This window comes from Balaenoptera ricei, chromosome 2 (assembly GCF_028023285.1).
Source record: "Balaenoptera ricei isolate mBalRic1 chromosome 2, mBalRic1.hap2, whole genome shotgun sequence".
Lineage (NCBI taxonomy): Eukaryota > Metazoa > Chordata > Mammalia > Artiodactyla > Balaenopteridae > Balaenoptera > Balaenoptera ricei.
The window spans coordinates 102,820,543-102,836,828 of NC_082640.1; the positions used below are offsets into that span (position 1 = coordinate 102,820,543).

The following is a 16,286-nucleotide window of genomic DNA, read 5'->3' on the forward strand; positions in this document are numbered from 1 at the left end:
ACCCTACTGGTCCCTGCATTTCCAGGATCTGAAGACCTGAGGGTCCCTTGATACTAAGAGGCCTGTGCCCAGGAACCCCATCTGTCTTCCCACCTAAACCCCTCCCCGGGCAATCCCAGACACTGCCAAGAGTCTTCCAGAGGGCGGAGCTCTGAGTCAGAGTATAAGTTCCCCATCTCACTACCCTACGGCAGAACCACACAATGCTCCAGACGCAGATGCTCGTCCCAGTCTCCCACTACCCGTCACACCCAAGCCAAATGGAAGATGGCAGGCCCTCCACCACCTGCACCTTGGAGGTGAGGGAGCAGGGCTGGGTGGGTCCGGAGCTGAGAGCAGGAGATGGGTTCCGGGAGGGCTCGGGGCACTGCAGACTCCAGAGACATGGAGCACCTCGGCTAGGGCAGCCCCTGCCTGGCACCAGGGGACACAGTCTGGCCCAGTTGGGGCTGGGTTCCTGGGTGGCTGGCCCAGCTGCGGGTACCCACGGTCTTGACAAGACTCTATGGAGTGGCTCAGGGACGTCCTGGGCCCAGCAGCACCCAGGAGGACAGTGCTCAGCACTGCTGGGCGTGGGTCACATTTGGCCTATCCTAACGGTGAGCAGGCATTTACCTTGTGGACGTCTTGAGCTGCCTGCTGTGAGAGTGTGTGGTGTGGTGTCCGGTGAGGATCGGTGCCATTGCCAACCTGTCTCCATTGGCCATGAAACACCGCTACTGGGTCTGTGGTCCAGACTCCTGGGTCTATGCAGCCCCTCACGGCCTTGCAGAGACACCCCAGGTTCATGGGTCAGGTTTCCAGGGCTCTAGACCAGCTCTGCCTTGGCTTTCCCATCGTCTCTGTCTTCCAATTTGCTGTAGGCATGCCATGGCAAGGGCTGTCAGCAGCAACATCTTCCTCCTTACCTTCCCCCGGCCCACACTAAATCATGGAATGAGATGAGTGATGCCCTGAAAGTGTCTTGTCCCTGTGGTGTGGGAGGTAGAGACCCTGCTCAGTCTCCAAGGAGCCCAGGAGGGAAGCCCCATGCTGTATGGTGCCTGGTGTCCCGCTGCCTGGGCCAGGATAGACGTCGCCTTCTGGGCTGTGTTTCTCCACAGCCCTCAGGGGGCTGAGATAGCCTCTGGTCCACACGTGCTCCTGCCTCTCCTGTCTCATTGAGTCTCCAGGAGCTTGGGCAAGGAGAAACCTCCACAGAGGGACAGGGCTTACCTTGAAGCGGGAATGAAGCAATTGAGAGCTGTGCCCATCCCTCTCAGGTCCTGGAGGGTCCATGACTCAGAGCTGGGATTTCTTGCCCTGACCTCTCACCTAGCCTGGGTGATAAAAAGGAAAACAGCCATAGTGGCTCCTCCCAGGTGACCCCTGGTCTGGGGTGCTGCTCAGACTAGCAGGGAAATACTCTGGGATCCCACAGAGTTCCCATCCCAGTGCTCTCCTTTTAGGGAGGGCCCTTGCCTCCTGGAAGCTATCGCCAGGCTGGTCTGAGGTCTGACACAGGTGTTGCAAGGAACTGATGGATACACCCAGCTCTCTAGGGAGGAGGAGGTGGCATCGCCAGCCGGGCCTGCCCTGAGAAGCCCCGTGGAGGGGAGTTCCCACAGGTTCCCCGGGAGTTGTCCTCCCTCGTCAGCACCCAGACCTCATGCACTGGTGTGGATAGGGTATGTCTGACCCTAACCACTTCTGAAACAGGGTTGTCAGACCCTCCTCCCAACCCTCACCCGCACCTGGGAGCCAGGCCCCGGGAGCCCATCTGTAACTAAATATTCTTCTAATTTGTGATGATAGCTAGATTCTTGGGGTGTGAGGACAGCCCCCAAAATGGGAGCTGAGGGTTTTACTCCTGCCTCTGCTATTAACTAGTCTAGTGCATGACCTGGAGCAAGCTTTTAACTGAGTTGGTTAATTCATGGTGAGAGCCAGCCTCCAGGTGGACGGAAAGGGCTCGGCCTTGCAATCAGGTGGATCTGCATCTGAGTCCTGGCCCCGCCCCTTCTGGGCTGCGTGACCCCATGTGAGATGCAAGCTCTCTAACCTCGGTCTTCTCCTCTGCAAAGCAGGATAATAGTACCTTCCTCAGAGTCTGGTTGGGATGGGGGGCGGTAGTTTAGAACAGATCCAGCAACCCCAGGTAGAGCAGAGCCCAGCGCACTGGAGGAGGGTAATGAGTTGTATTCCCAACTTCCCCGCCAAAGTCCTATCTCTAAAGTGAGGGTTTGGGAAGGGGTAATATTGGATTGCACAATAGCCAGTGCTGAGAGTCAAGCTCTTTTCCATATGAGCTGGCAAGATGCCCCTGTCCTGAGGAGTTTTCGGGGGAAGTGGAGTCCTGGCAAGTCCAGCCCCAGGGACCGAGGCGGGGGAGGAGGCTGGAGCCAGATGTGTCTGCAGCCTGAGCAGTGACTTCCCAGCAAACTGCCATCCAGCCACCCTCCCTGCACAGCTGTTCTGGTTATTAAAGTGTCTAAATACACTTCTCCACTGGTTGCCAAATAATCCCTGCCTTCAGTTCTAGCCCCCTGAGTGCTCCCTGGTCCTTATCCCAGGACCCTCCAATACCCCCATGAACTGGAGGATTACTGCCCATCCCAACTCCAGGGCCGCAGCCTGGCCATGCCTGTTGTTCAGCTTTCACCCTGATACCCAGCCAGGGCATCCTATTGGAGGGATGAGCTTGTCCAAGTCCCTGAAGTTCTTACCTGGATCCCGTAAGCTACCCCGTACACTTGGGTTCCGAAAGCTCACTGGTTTCAGGTTCCCATAGTCACAGACGCTGTACTTTGATCTATTATGTCTTTCTACTGTATTACGTCTTTCTACGTCTTTCTATTCGTTACCTCTGGGGCCATGAAGTTTTGCTTATGTCTAGCACCACTCCAACTGAGCTGATTATATCAGGAGCAAAATATGTACACTCATGTTAATCCCAGAAGGTCATTTTTCACAGACCTCATTTCTGGAATCATCTGGGCCCAAGATCTGAGTCCCATGTTCGCACGGCCCCTCTGGGCTCTCTCTCAAACCCTCCAGGCTCTGGCTCCCTGCTGGCAGATGTAGGAGTGCTTTGCAGAGTGCTTTGCAATTGGGTGTCTTCTGCAAATTTTTGGGCTAAAGATGTAATCTGAGGCTCCAGGCTGACCACAAAGGAGCCATCTGTGGCTGCTAGAAAGTGAGAACTTCTCCAAGTACCCTTACAGTTCTGATGTGCTCTGGCTGTTTAAAAAAGAGAGGTGATGAGATGTGTCAGAAGAGCACTGTAAATAGAAGGACTGCCAGAGTGTGGGGATTATTTGGGGGCTTTGGGGGAATGAAGGGTGAAAAGAAGACTCTGCCAGGAAAATAGATTTTCAGAGGACAAGACCAAGCACGAGGAGATCAGGGCAAGCAGCACCTGTCTTCGTGTTTCAAGTAAGGTGATAGTATAATTGTGGTTATGAACATGGGCTTAAGAATTAGAACTGGATTCAAACTCAGTTTCCTTTGATTCTAGCTGAGTGCCCGAAGTCAAAGGACTTAGGCTCAGATTCTCTATCTGTAAAGCAAGGCTAATAGGAAGATAAAATGTAGAGATTATATACACAACACTTAGCATTTGGAAGACACTCAGCAGATGGTCTCTGTGTTGTTAATGGGGCTGAGTTAGAGTAGAAAGAAATGGTCAGCCTCATCGGAAGGTATCGTGTTAGGTGACAGCAGAGAGCTTTTCCTGGAAGGCAGGGAGACCTCAAGTGAGGTCCTGCGGGAAGCTGTGGATGCTCTTTCTCTCCCAGCGAAGACACAAGGGAGCTGGACAGGGCCAAGGGCAGCCCCTCCTGGAGGCGGGAGAAGACCTGTGATGGCCAAGAGGGTCGTGACCCTGGGTTCAGAGACATGAGGAGTGACCCCTGCCTGGGCTGAGGCCTCAGGCAGCTCCCCACTTGTAGCCCTCTAGCTGCCTTCTGAGAAAGTGGGCCAGGGGGAACAGGTTTCACCAGAATTGCTCTCCTGGACGAAAGCTGACTCCTGCCTCCTCACCAGATCAAACCAGGACACATGCTCTGCCCAGGTGGGGAGTGAGAATGAGGAGCCCACGTGCCCAGAGACTGGCCAAAGGCTGAGCCGTATTTCCAGAACCAGAAGAGAAACAGTGTGTGCGACCTTCGGCCCAGTTACAAAGCTCAAAAGGCAATCCCATTAGAGCAAGTTATTGACCATGAATATATTCAACATTTCAGAGTTAATCTCACAGAAGGAATCCTCAGACCTGTATGTGTCTGCCAGTGTGGCTTTTGTTCCGATTTTGAGGCAGCTGCTGGGGAGAGAGGAGGAAGAAGCCCTAAAACTGACGTATGTATCTATCTCAGGGACTAAACAACTGTCTTCCCAGCCATCGTCCTATTGTTCCTGGTCAGAATTAAGCCCCAGAAGAGGCTGGAAGGACAGCCATCAAAATAACAGTTCTCATGACAAGGAAAAAAAAAATTTTAACTATGTGTGATGATGGATAACTAAACTTCTTGTGGTAATCATATGGCAATACTAAATACATATATCAAATCATTATGTTGTATACCTCAACCTTATACAATGTTATATGTCAATTAGTTCTTAACTTTTAAAAAGGTGGCAATACCTCTATTATAAAGGTTTTATGAGGATTAGAAACTATAAGAGAAGTGTCTAGCAAATAGTAATGTTACCAAACGCAAGTCCGTGTACCCGATGCACAAACAATACCAAAACGTCGGAGTTTGGAGCAGAGGAAAGTTTATTGCAGGGCCATGCAAGGAGACTGGTGGCTCATGCCTTCAAAATTCCCAAACTCCCTGAAAGCTTTCAGCAAAGCCCTTTTATAGGAAAGGTGAAGGAGGGGCACAGTTAGTTGTTACAGACTTCTTGGTGTCCGATCCTTTGTTCTTGAGGTCAGGTCACAGTCAGGTCACGATGTTCCTGTAAACCTCCACCAAAACAAATGTTATTCTCTCTTCTGACAAGAAAGGGCAAGGTCCCAAGGTTCAACTTTTGCCCTCCGAGGTCCAGGCTCCAGTAAGAAGAGGGGGGTCCCTATGTGGGCTGGTTCCCTGCCTGGGAGCGTTGGACCAGCCTCCAGTCTAGGTCCTCCCGCCAGTGCCCAGGCCCGGCTGAGGAGGCAGATCTCAGCTGGCGGCGCCCTCAGGGCCAGATCCCCAGACCCTGCCCAGCTCTCATCACTGAGGAAGCCAGGTACCCAGGAGCCAGCTGGCCCTCGGGCTCCTCAGGCCACCCAAACAGGGGTGGGTCCCGCGGACTGTGACCCATGGAGACCCCGCCGCCATTAGGTCGCAGAGGCGGGGACTGGGGAGAGGTTCGCTGCTGCTTCGAGGCCAGGGCCCGGCCAGTGGGCAGCCATGGCGAGGGTTCTGGAGCTCTGCAGGACCCAGCCCTCAGCCTGTCCCCCAGGCGCCCAGCTCACCCGCTGGCCTGAGGCTGGAGGGCCCTGGGGAGAAGGCCGCTGTCCGCCTCCACTGCACTCTCTGCCCCAGGACCCCTGCGAGGCTGACTGAGTGGGACCTCTAACCCCTGAGCTCAGGGTCTCGCGCTAAGGGTCGGTGCCTGCCCCGCCCCGCCCCTACTGCAGTAAGTGTTCAGTAGATGCTATTACAAATAGTATTATCTCTGATAACAGCCAAGGCAGATGAACTATCTGTGGACAGTCTGAGTTGAAAATTAAAATAATTATAAATAGTGACCTTCTCTGAGTGGTGGCATTATGGGGACATTTTCCCTTCATACTCTCATGTTTTTCCCTAAATGCCAACGTTATATTTTTTTAAATTTTTATTTACTTATTTATTTGGCTGCGTTGGGTCTTCGTTGCTGCGCACGGGCTTTTTCTAGTTGCGGCGAGCAGGGGCTGCTCTTCGTTGAGGTGCACGGGCTTCTCATTGCCGTGGCTTCTCTTGTTGTGGAGCACGAGCTCTAGGCGCCCGGGCTTCAGTAGTTGTGGCACGCAGGCTCAGTAGTTGTGGCTCGCAGGCTCTAGAGCGCAGGCTCAGTAGTTGTGGCGCATGAGCTTAGTTGCTCCGCAGCATGTGGGATCTTCCCGGACCGGGGCTCGAACCCATGTCCCCTGCATTGGCAGGCGGATATTTAACCACTGTGCTACCAGGAAAGTCCCCCAATATTATTTTAAATAGAGAAGAATTGCATCTTCTTTGAAGGGTAGAAAGTGATTCTAGTAACATGGAGTGGACGATGTGGAGAGTAAAGGGTTCCAGTTCAGAGGCCTCTATAAATGTTGGTGGGTGGGTTGGAGGAGTCCGATGGTGTCCGCCATGAGCGTGGGCTGGGAGTGGACAGTAAAAAGACTTGTCTAAGCCTGGGTAAAATGCTCAGGAAAAGGGCTTCCAATTCCAAGATCCAAGCAAGCGAGACAGGGACGGAACAGGCATGAAGCTGTCTCTCTTCCCGGGTGTGCTGGCTCAGAGTGGGGTGAGGACAAAGCCCCTCACGTCCACAGCCTCGGGCCCCCTGGGGACCAGAAGCATCCTCCAGAGCCCAGAAACACCGATGGACAGTGGGGAGGTTACTTGAGCCTGGGCAGTGGGGGCCTGTGCTGCTTTCTCCGTCAAGGCCACCTGCCACGATCGCCCAAAGAGTGAGTCCACTGTCCTCTCAATCCACAGGAGGAGCTGTCTCCATGCCACCTGCTGACAGTGAGGGTCATCCGGATGAAAAACGTCCGACAGGCTGACGTGGGTAAGTATCCCCCTCCCTCTTCCCTCCTTCTCTGCGTCTGGGACCAGGATGGAGACAGGCCCCGGGGGAGAAAAGGTCAGGTGTGGCTGTGTGTGTGCGCATGCGTGTGTGTGCGTGCACTCTATTTTCAAGTTGTATTTCAGACTTCGGGGTTTGTATCATTTTCCCAGGCCCCTCCCTCTAGCTGCACCCTTGGCACGACCGGCCTCTGCAGTCGGTCTCCTCCAACGGCTCACTTCGCTCTCTCCTCCCCACTCTCCCCTCCCTGGGATCCGTTCCAGGAGTAGCTTCTCCCGCACTGGGCACTCCTTGCCTCTGCATGAGTTTAGGGGCTGTTAGGGGTGGCGGGGAAGGAAGGGCCCTTGAGTACCATGGCGCCGGCTGCCGGCCAGCCCCAGTGCCCTTCTCAGGACCTGGATCTCAAACGGGTTCTACAGTGCATGCCAGGTGCCCCATAGCGCCGAGTTCCTCAGTTCAGGCCATGGATGTGGTTTGACTCACCAGGGCTCTTTGTGCAGTGTCTTCTTGCAGCTTTGATGTCCCTTTCATCCCAGCCCCTGCTGCATTCCCAGACCATGGGGGCCCAGGGAAGTCTTTGGCTTCAGGAAGAAATGAAGGCATCTGGGTGGGCAGAACAAAATCCCCTCCCTATGCTGCCCTCATCTCCCCCCACCCCATTCAGGGAGGAAGCTTGGCCCTCAAGGAGGAGAAAGCTCTGTGTCAAGGCCCATGGCTGAGGGGGTCCCCACTCACTGGCGACCACACAGGAATCGCCCAAGGGCTCCAGTTTCCCCAAAGCTCTGTTATACTGCCCTCACCCCAGGATTCAATTAGCCTGGGAGAGACTTGACACACGGGGAGGTGTCTATGCCCAAAGCAATTATAGAGTAGTAATAGAGGATGGCATTCTCATCTTGTCACCGCAGAATTTAGAACTGGAGGAGGACACTGAAAGCTGGGAGTAGCTGAGGAGAGCTGCTTTGAGGGGACAGGATGTGAGCATCCAGAGGCCTGGGAGCCCAGTCTGAGGGAGAGGAGCTGCGTCCCCTCAAGCCCCTGCTGGGGGCCACCTGGGGCCAGACATCCAAACACCATTCATCCTCCGCACAATCTGAGGGCAGGGCTGTGGGGCCCATTTCGCACATTGAGGATTAACTGCCGAAAGCAGAATCAGTATTTGATGCCAGGTCTGGACTGCTGGGGGTTAGGGGATACAAGCCAGGAGGAGGAGGCCAGGGCCATTCAGAGGGTGGGCAGGAATCTAAGTGATGGGCACCTGAGCTCTTGAGGCAGGGATTGCATGACTTCCCGAGGGCTTATATGCAGATTGTGCAGGAGCACAGGTGGGAGAGGCTGACAAACCTTCTGGGAAGCTGCCGCTGCAACACTGCAATGTAAGGATGAGTGTGGAGGGCGGAGGAAGGAGGGCCCTGGAGCCCCAGAGAGAACAAAGGGATCAGGCAGCATTCAGACTGGGCCCCTGGGAGGGTGAGTGTCCAGAGCCCATGCCAGGGAAGCAATTGCAGCCAGCATCACTTTGGGCCTGGCTCTGTCACATGGCCAGCCAGAGGGCCACGGACTTCTTGGGCTTCTCGGGACCTCTCAGGCCACCAGTGAGTGATCTGAGGAGCCTGGAAGTGTCCGCTGGACCCAGGACCTGGCTGCCTCTTTTGCCTTTCTTGCCGTGCCAACGTGGGTCATCAGACACCTCACCCCATTTCCCTCAGGGACGGCCACAGCTCTCACATGCCCGCAGCTGCCTCGCCTGCCTCAGCTCCTCTGGAGGCGTGTCTGTCCCAGCCCTGTGTGTCATGCGGGCCTCACACTCTCATGGCATGCCTACACCTGTGCGCTCAGACCTTCCCCCCCACATCCAGTCCCCTTCCTTTTGTCTTCTCCCTGCTACACCCGTCACCTACAAGCCCTAGAGGTGGGGGTGGGATGGGGAGCAGGAACCAGAGAAACAGGCTGAGGTCTGCTCCACCACCCTCCTCTCCCCCTTCCCCACGCATGCCTCTGGCACACAGGCTGCCCTTTGGGGACACCCTGGCCCCTTTGGGAACCCCTTTTTATGTTTTCCTCATTTCCCTAAAGAACAGCATCCTGGGGCAGCCATGGTATCTGGGGGTGTCAGCAGCCCAGGTCACGTGTCTGGATCCACAGTTGTCACAGGCTGGGCTCTGTTGCTGCCTCACCTGGGTTGAGTCTATCCGAACCTCTTGCAGGTCCTGGGTTACCCTCGCCCCACATTGTGCCTTCCAGCTTGGATCAAAAACAAGTTCCTCTCTGGTTCAGTCCTGTAATGGGTGCCTGAGTTTCTAAGATTTCCAGGAGACTGAAAGGGATGAGATTCAGGGATGAGATTCAGGGGTGACTGCCCCATCAAGGAGCACACCACCCAGCCCTGGGCCAGGGCTGGGAGAAAATCGGCCCGGAAATCTCCCCACTGTCAAGAGTTTTTATTCCTCTTGGGAAAATAAACTCAAACCAGCACTCCCAGGGGGTGTGAGGCAGGTGTCTCTAAGGTATTAGGAAGATAATGTTCTTGACATCTGTAGAGATCATTGAGTCATTTTGGCCACCCACATTCTGGGAAAAGAGACATGTCATTCTGATGACCAAGCCCTCTGTCACTTCATGAAGAACAAGGGTTAGAACCTATCTGTGCTTAGGAAATTCCCTGAAGTCCCTGAAGTTCTTAGAATTGGGTCATCCTTGCTTAACCACTCTTCATTGGCAGCTCAAGGGTCACTGCCTTACAGTCAGCTAATGATGCCCCAGATCGTCATCTGGGCCCGGCAGCTACCTCATCATCCCTCCCTCCCCAGGATTATCCCCTCTTGGGCTGCACTCTCCTTCCCAGCCTTGTGGGGGAGGAGGTAGAACGGCTCCCTGCAAAAGAACTGGGAAATAAATTAATGCTTGACATGTGGGTGTCTGATCAATCCTGGCTCTTCCAGGAGTCTTTTTATCTTAATTAGACATTTAAGCCTTAGGCCAAAAATCCTGAAACTTTATTTAGTGGATTTAATGGGACAATTTTAGGCATGGACTGATGATAGGAAAGGGATGTTAGAGGGAAAGGGGCCTTTACAGGGCCCTTCAAATCATGCTAAGCAAGTGGGTGTAGGGCTGGTGGGTCCCTGCCTGCAGGCTCCTTGTGCACAGGAGGCAGACCAGCAGGAGGTGCCCCAGAGCCCAGGAAAAGCCAAGGAAGGGGTCCAGGAGGACTACGCAGGTCCCCAGGGAGTCTCCCTCAGCAGAGCCATTAAACATGCCAACTTGCCTATCTATATCTGTGGTGACTCAGCCCAGAATTTCTTGGGTACTGATACAGCCCAATAGCAGGAAGTTGGGCTTTTCTATCATTCATTTATTCAACAAATAACTAGCGGTGCCAACATGGGTCTCCTGAGCTTCCCAGGGTGCAGTGGGCGGTGGAGACAGATGCACCGACCTGCCATTGCAGTGAACTGTAGCCAGTGCTCCAACGGGAGGAGAGCAGAGGGCCCTGGGCTACAAGGGACACCTGGCCCAGACTTGGAGGTTCAGACGAGGCTTCCAGAGGAGGTCTCTTCTGCAACCTGAAGGGGCTAACCAAGGAAGGGTGGCGTGAAAGAGGAAGAGAAGGGTGTTCATTGCAAGATGGCATGGCCTTTGAGACCTACAAGGGACTGGGTTTGGCTGGAGTCTGGAGTGTGAGTGGTGGCACATGTGTGTGAGTGTTTACGTGCGTGCATGTGTGCACGCACCTCTGTGTGTGTGTGTGTGTGTGTGCGTGTGTGTGTGTGTGCGTGTTTGGGGGCAGGGCAGGGGCTGGGGTGATAGGGAAGCTGGAAAGATGAAGCTGAGGCTGGGGAAGTGGGAGGGGCAGGCATGCTGAATGGGTGGGACTCCTTCCTGAAGGCATATGGGAGCCACTAAAGGATCTTAAACTGGAGAGTGACATGGTCAGATGGGAAAAGAGCCCTCTGGTTTCTCTAAAGGGAAAAGTGTAGGGTGGGGCAGGACAGAAGACAGGGCACCCATTGGGGTGGTGGCAGCAGAGATGAAGGTGGCTTGCACCAAGGCAGTGGCCATGCGAGTAGGGAGAAGTGGATAGGCTGGAGAGCTCCAAGGAGTTAAGTCGACTCAAGGTGAGAGCCAAGGGCGATATTTGGTGTCTAGTCAGGACACCTGAGTTGCGGGTGAGGTAGAACAGGTTGGGTGTGGAAGGAAAGATAGGGATGATGTCATCATTTTCTTTTGATTCTGTTGGGTTTGGGTCATTCTTTGTGTTTGGATTAATGATGATTATGACATCTGAAGGACAGTGTCATCTCACCTCTATTCAATGGGAGGAAGGCCATGAATTCCAATTCATTGAATGGTGAGCCCTCACACATTAACCTGACAGCGGGGATGAAATCAGAAACTAGGGATGCTTGTGATGCAAACCATGGTTATTAAGTCTGATAAAGTTCTCAGTATAGAGACGATATAGGACTAAGTCAGTCTGGGGAGGGGGGTCACCTCTGGTTCCACTCTCACAGGACATTATTAATTATAATTAGGAGGTAGTTTGGATGAGTCTTATCAGTACAGAACTCTCATCCCTGCCCAGCTTTACTATCTAGAAGACTCTCTGACACTGGAAACTGTATTGACTGTTCCCGTTCTCTACGAATTGGGTGGGTACCCTGGGAATGACCAAAGCAGAGTGCCAGAAGAGTGACAAGGGCAATCGTGGCACCTCTTCCTCCCTCCTCCCAGGTAGAATGGAGGGAAGGAGCTGGGCTGGGCTGCCACTTTTCACCATATGCCTTCTGCTGCTCCAAACAGAAGACCCAGGAGGCCTTCTTTCACTTTAGGAGGGCCTGTTGAGGTCACAGCCTTTGTCCTTCTCCAGAGTACTTACAGCAGCATCAGTTGGGTTGTTCTTTCAAATGAAAAATAAAGTATGTGGTCTTAGATGTGAGGGCTTCTTGGGTCACACACCGCATGTGGGGAGACCAGTAGAGATATGAAAAGCCCGTTGTGGTGTATCTGAGACGTTAGTCATGTGTGGATGGTAGTCCCTACCCCTAGATCCTGCTGAATAGCTTGTTCCACTCAGGCCCTTCCCCGCTGGGGCCCTCTACGCTGACTCCCAGCCGATGGTGTCCCTTCTAATCCTTGCTGCTCCTCAGCCCAGAGGAAGAGCTGGGCCCTACTGTGGTTTCCCTGGTGCCCTGGGCTAAGGCAAGAGATAAACTGGACCCCTGGGGGCTAGTCCTCCAGATCTTCCCCTGGCAGAGGGAAAATTGTGCAGCTGTACCTTGTCCCAAACCAACAGGTGTTTGCTCAGAGAGCCATGGTGCTGCTGAGAAGAGCCAGAGGCCATCTGTGTCCACGAGAACAGTCAGTGGGACCTGGGTCCCCTCTGTGAAACCTCTAGCCTGCAGTCCGTGACCTTCTCAGGGTTCTGGGACAAAGGTCTCTGGAGAGTCAGAGCCATGAGTCAGGAGGGGACCAGAAGCTGGCTTCTGCCTCCACACTCTTTCCTCTCTGGACCTGGGTTGGCTCCTCACGCTCCCCTTCCACCCTTGTCTTCCTCGGACAGCAAGCCAGACAGACTGCTTTGTGAGCCTCTGGCTGCCCACCACCTCTCATAAGAGGCTGAGGACTAGGACCATCTCCAACTGCCGAAACCCAGAGTGGAATGAAACCTTCAAGTTCCAGATCCAGACCCAAGTGAAGGTGAGACGTGGGGGACAGCACCTGCCTGCCCTGCTTGCTATTCCCCTCCTTGCCGGCTTGTCCTTCTCTTTGATCATGTGCCCTTCTTATGACTATTTGTCTTTCTTTCTTTTTTTAAATTAATTTTTATTGGAGTACAGTTGCTTTACAATGTTGTGTTAGTTTCTTGCTTTACAGCAAAGTGAATCAGTTATACGTATACATATATCCCCTCTTTTTTAGATTTCCTTCCCATTTAGGTCACCACAGAGCACTGAGTAGAGTTCCCCGTGCTATACAGTAGGTTCTCATTAATTATCTATTTTATCTATAGTAGTGTATATATGTCAGTCCCAATCTCCCATTTCATCCCACCCACCTTCCCCCCTTAGTAACCATAAGTTTGTCCTCTACATCTGTGACTCTATTTCTTCTTTGCAAATAAGTTCATCTCTACTGTTTTTCTAGATTCCACGTATAAGTGATATTATACGATATTTGTTTTTCTCTTTCTGACTTCACTCTGTTTGACAGTCTCTAGGTCCATCCACGTCTCTGCATATGACACTATTTCATTCCTTTTTATGGCTGAGTAATATTCCATTGTCTATATGTACCACTTCTTCTTTATCCATTCCTCTGTCGATGGACATTTAGGTTGTTTCCATGTCCTGGCTATCGTAAATAGTGCTGCAATGAACATTGGGGTGCATGCATCCTTTCGAATTATGGCTTTCTCTGGATATATACCTAGGAATGGGATTGCTAGGTCATATAGTAGCTCTATTTTTAGTTTTTTAAAGAACCTCCATACTGTTCTCTATAGTGGCTATAGCAATTTACATTCCCACCAACAGTGTAGGAGGGTTCCCCTTTCTCCACACCTTCTCCAGCATTTATTGTTTGTAGATTTTTTGATGATGGCCATTCTGACGGGTGTGAAATGATACCTCACTGCAGTTTTGATTTGCATTTCTCTAATAATTAGCGATGTTGAGCACTTTTTCGTGTGCTTTTTGACCATCTCTATGTCTTCTTTGGAGAAATGTCTATTTAGATCTTCTGCCCATTTGTTGATTGGGTTGTTTAGTTTTTTAGTTGTTTTTGGTTTTTTTCTTTCTTTTTCTTTTATTGAGCTGCATGAGCAGTTGGTATATTTGGGAGATTAATCCCTTGTCAGTTGCTTCATTTGCAAATACTTTCTCCCGATCTGAAGGTTGTCTTTTCGTTTTGTTTATGGTTTCCTTTGCTGTGCAAAAGGTTTTAAGTTTAATTAGGTCCCATTTGTTTATTTTTGTTTTTATTTTCATTACTCTAGGTGGTGGATTGAAAAAGATCTTGCTATGATTTATATCAGAGAATGTTCTGCCTACATTTTCCTCCAAGAGTTTTATAGTATCCAGCCTTAGGTCTTTAATCCATTTTGAGTTTATTTTTGTGTATGGTGTTAGGGAGTGTTCTAATTTCATTCTTTTACATGTAGCTGTCCAGTTGTCCCAGCCCCAGTTATTGAAGAGACTGTCTTTCTCCATTGTATATTCTTGCCTCTTTTGTCATAGATTAGGTGGCCATAAGTGCATGGGTTTATCTCTGGACTTTCTATCCTGTTCCATTGATCTATATTTCTGTTTTTGTGCCAGTACCATACTGTTTTGATTACTGTGACTTTGTAGTATAATGACTATTTGCCTTTTTTTTAAAATAAATTTATTTATTTATTTATTATTTTGGCTGCATTCGGTCCTCGTTGCTGTGTGCAGGCTTTCTCTAGTTGCGGTGAGTGGGGGCTACTCTTCATTACGGTGTGCAGGCTTCTCACTGCGGTGGTTTCTCTTGTTGCGGAGCATGGGCTCTAGGCACGTAGACTTCAGTAGTTGTGGCACGCGGGCTCAGTAGTCGTGGCTTGCGGGCTCTAGAGCGCAGGCTCAGTAGTTGCAGCACACGGGCTTAACTGCTCCATGGCGTGTGGGATCTTCTCAGACCAGGGATCGAACCTGTGTCCCCTGCATCGGCAGGCAGATTCTTAACCACTGCATCACCAGGGAAGTCCCTATTTGTCTTTCTTTCTACCAACTTCTTGTCCTCTTATCGACCTGTCTCCCCACTCACCCACTCCTTCCTTCTGCCTGTCTCACGCTTGTCCCTCTAGGCATACTTATCCTTCTACCCTCTTTCCTGTCTCTCTTGTCCTTCTACCTAATTGTCACTGGAACTGGATGTCTCCTGCCCCAAAATAGAGTGTGTTTCCAGTATCTTCCAGAACATACTCCAAACAGGAGAATGTAGAGAAGAGCCATTCTACTCACTAGGTCTGAGACCAGTCTAATTCCGGCCAGAGGGCTTTCTCTATCTTAAATCCTTTTTAGATGGCTTTATTATTTCTAATTCCGTGGGTGTGTGTTCTTCATTTGCTGAGTTGCTGTTTCATGGTATTTGTCTTCTTCAGATATATGGTGACTCTAAGTTGAGCTCATATCTCCTGAGGGAGAATCCTCTCTTGAACATCCTGAGTTGTGACAGCGTCAGCAGGGTGCCCTTAAGACAAGCTTGGCCTCATCATGGAGGCATCAAACCCAGTCTTGAGGCATTTGAGGCTTGACAGCTCCATCAAGCTTACTGCTTTCATTTTTAGGGATGCTTCTCCATTCCGAGTTAATGACATATCCTTTTTGTTTTCAAGAAGGGCTTTATATTTATTGTTTTAAAAATATCTTTTCTATCATATATATGGTTTTTGGTGAGAAAGGGGGATTTCAGTTTGGGCTCAGCCTACCATCTTGAAACCAGAATTTGTGTTTCTTTTGTCTGAAGATCTATGGGGCTGCTGGGTTGGTTCAGGGACACACCTGGTTTCTAGTCATTACAAAGTCAACAGGTCTCATTCAGCTGGGAACCCCCAGAACCACCTCATGTCCACTAGATAGGGACCAAAGAGGCAAACCCAGCCCCAACCTACATCTCCCAGGATCCTTGGAAAAAGTGGCCTCAGAGGCCAATCCATGTCACCTAAAATCATTGACCTTAGAGTTCAGCCAGATGACAGGGCAGCTGCTCCATCCTTGACATACTGCTTTGGGACCATCCATGAGACCTCTTTAGGGGCTGATGAGCCAAAGGATAGAGTTCCAATATGTCATCCCAACCCAGTCAAACCCTCTATAATCTTTGCCACATCACTCCCCTGGAGTGTGAAGATGTTAGCTTCCCTTGGCTCGGTTTTCTAGTGCCAAAGGAACTGTCTTCAGCTCCTGGGTCCAATGCTGGATACATTCTATGTCTTGACAGGGTTCTTGTCTGCTGTGCCCTTCCATCTCTCCCCCAGGTGAAATGAAATCCCTCACACTTCACAAGCCCCTGCCAAGCTTGCAAAAGAGCAAGATTCCCCAGTAGGAGAATCAGAGAAGAAGGGCAGGAAGGCTTCAGAGAGTTGCAAAGAAGGGAATAGACACTTTCCTCTCTTAATTCATGTCCCTACAGATGTCCCTCACACCTGAGCTGTGCTGGTCCCCATCCCTCAGACCCACCTCCTCACTAGGACTGAGGTCAGGGCCATCATCCTGGGAATGGGTTGATGCAACCTTGTTAACCAGACTTGCACCCTCCGTTCTCCCCTAGAACGTGCTAGAGCTGAGCGTCTGTGATGAAGACACAGTGACACCAGATGACCATTTCTTGACAGTTCTCTATGACCTCACCAAGCTCTGCTTCCGAGAGAAAACGCACGTGAAGTTCCCACTCAACACAGAGGTGGGTGCAGGTGCCCCAGCCCTCAGCCTCCTGCTTCACGAGGGGCAGCTGGTTATTCCTATGATGCTGTTCTAAGGGATCCTCTCTCTGTAGCCAGGTCAGGAGAAGACAGCACTGCT

The 16,286-nt window shown here is 51.6% G+C and overlaps 1 protein-coding gene across 1 annotated transcript in view; it reads left to right on the forward strand.

The window, feature by feature from the left end:
• Window positions 1–203: 203 nt before the first annotated feature.
• PLA2G4E (phospholipase A2 group IVE) overlaps window positions 204–16,286 on the forward strand; it is a 40,843-nt gene continuing 24,760 nt past the window's right edge. The window contains 4 exon segments of the mRNA XM_059915569.1: window positions 204–299; window positions 6,651–6,723; window positions 12,305–12,441; window positions 16,036–16,167. Coding sequence (XP_059771552.1) covers window positions 204–299; window positions 6,651–6,723; window positions 12,305–12,441; window positions 16,036–16,167 — 438 coding nt within the window.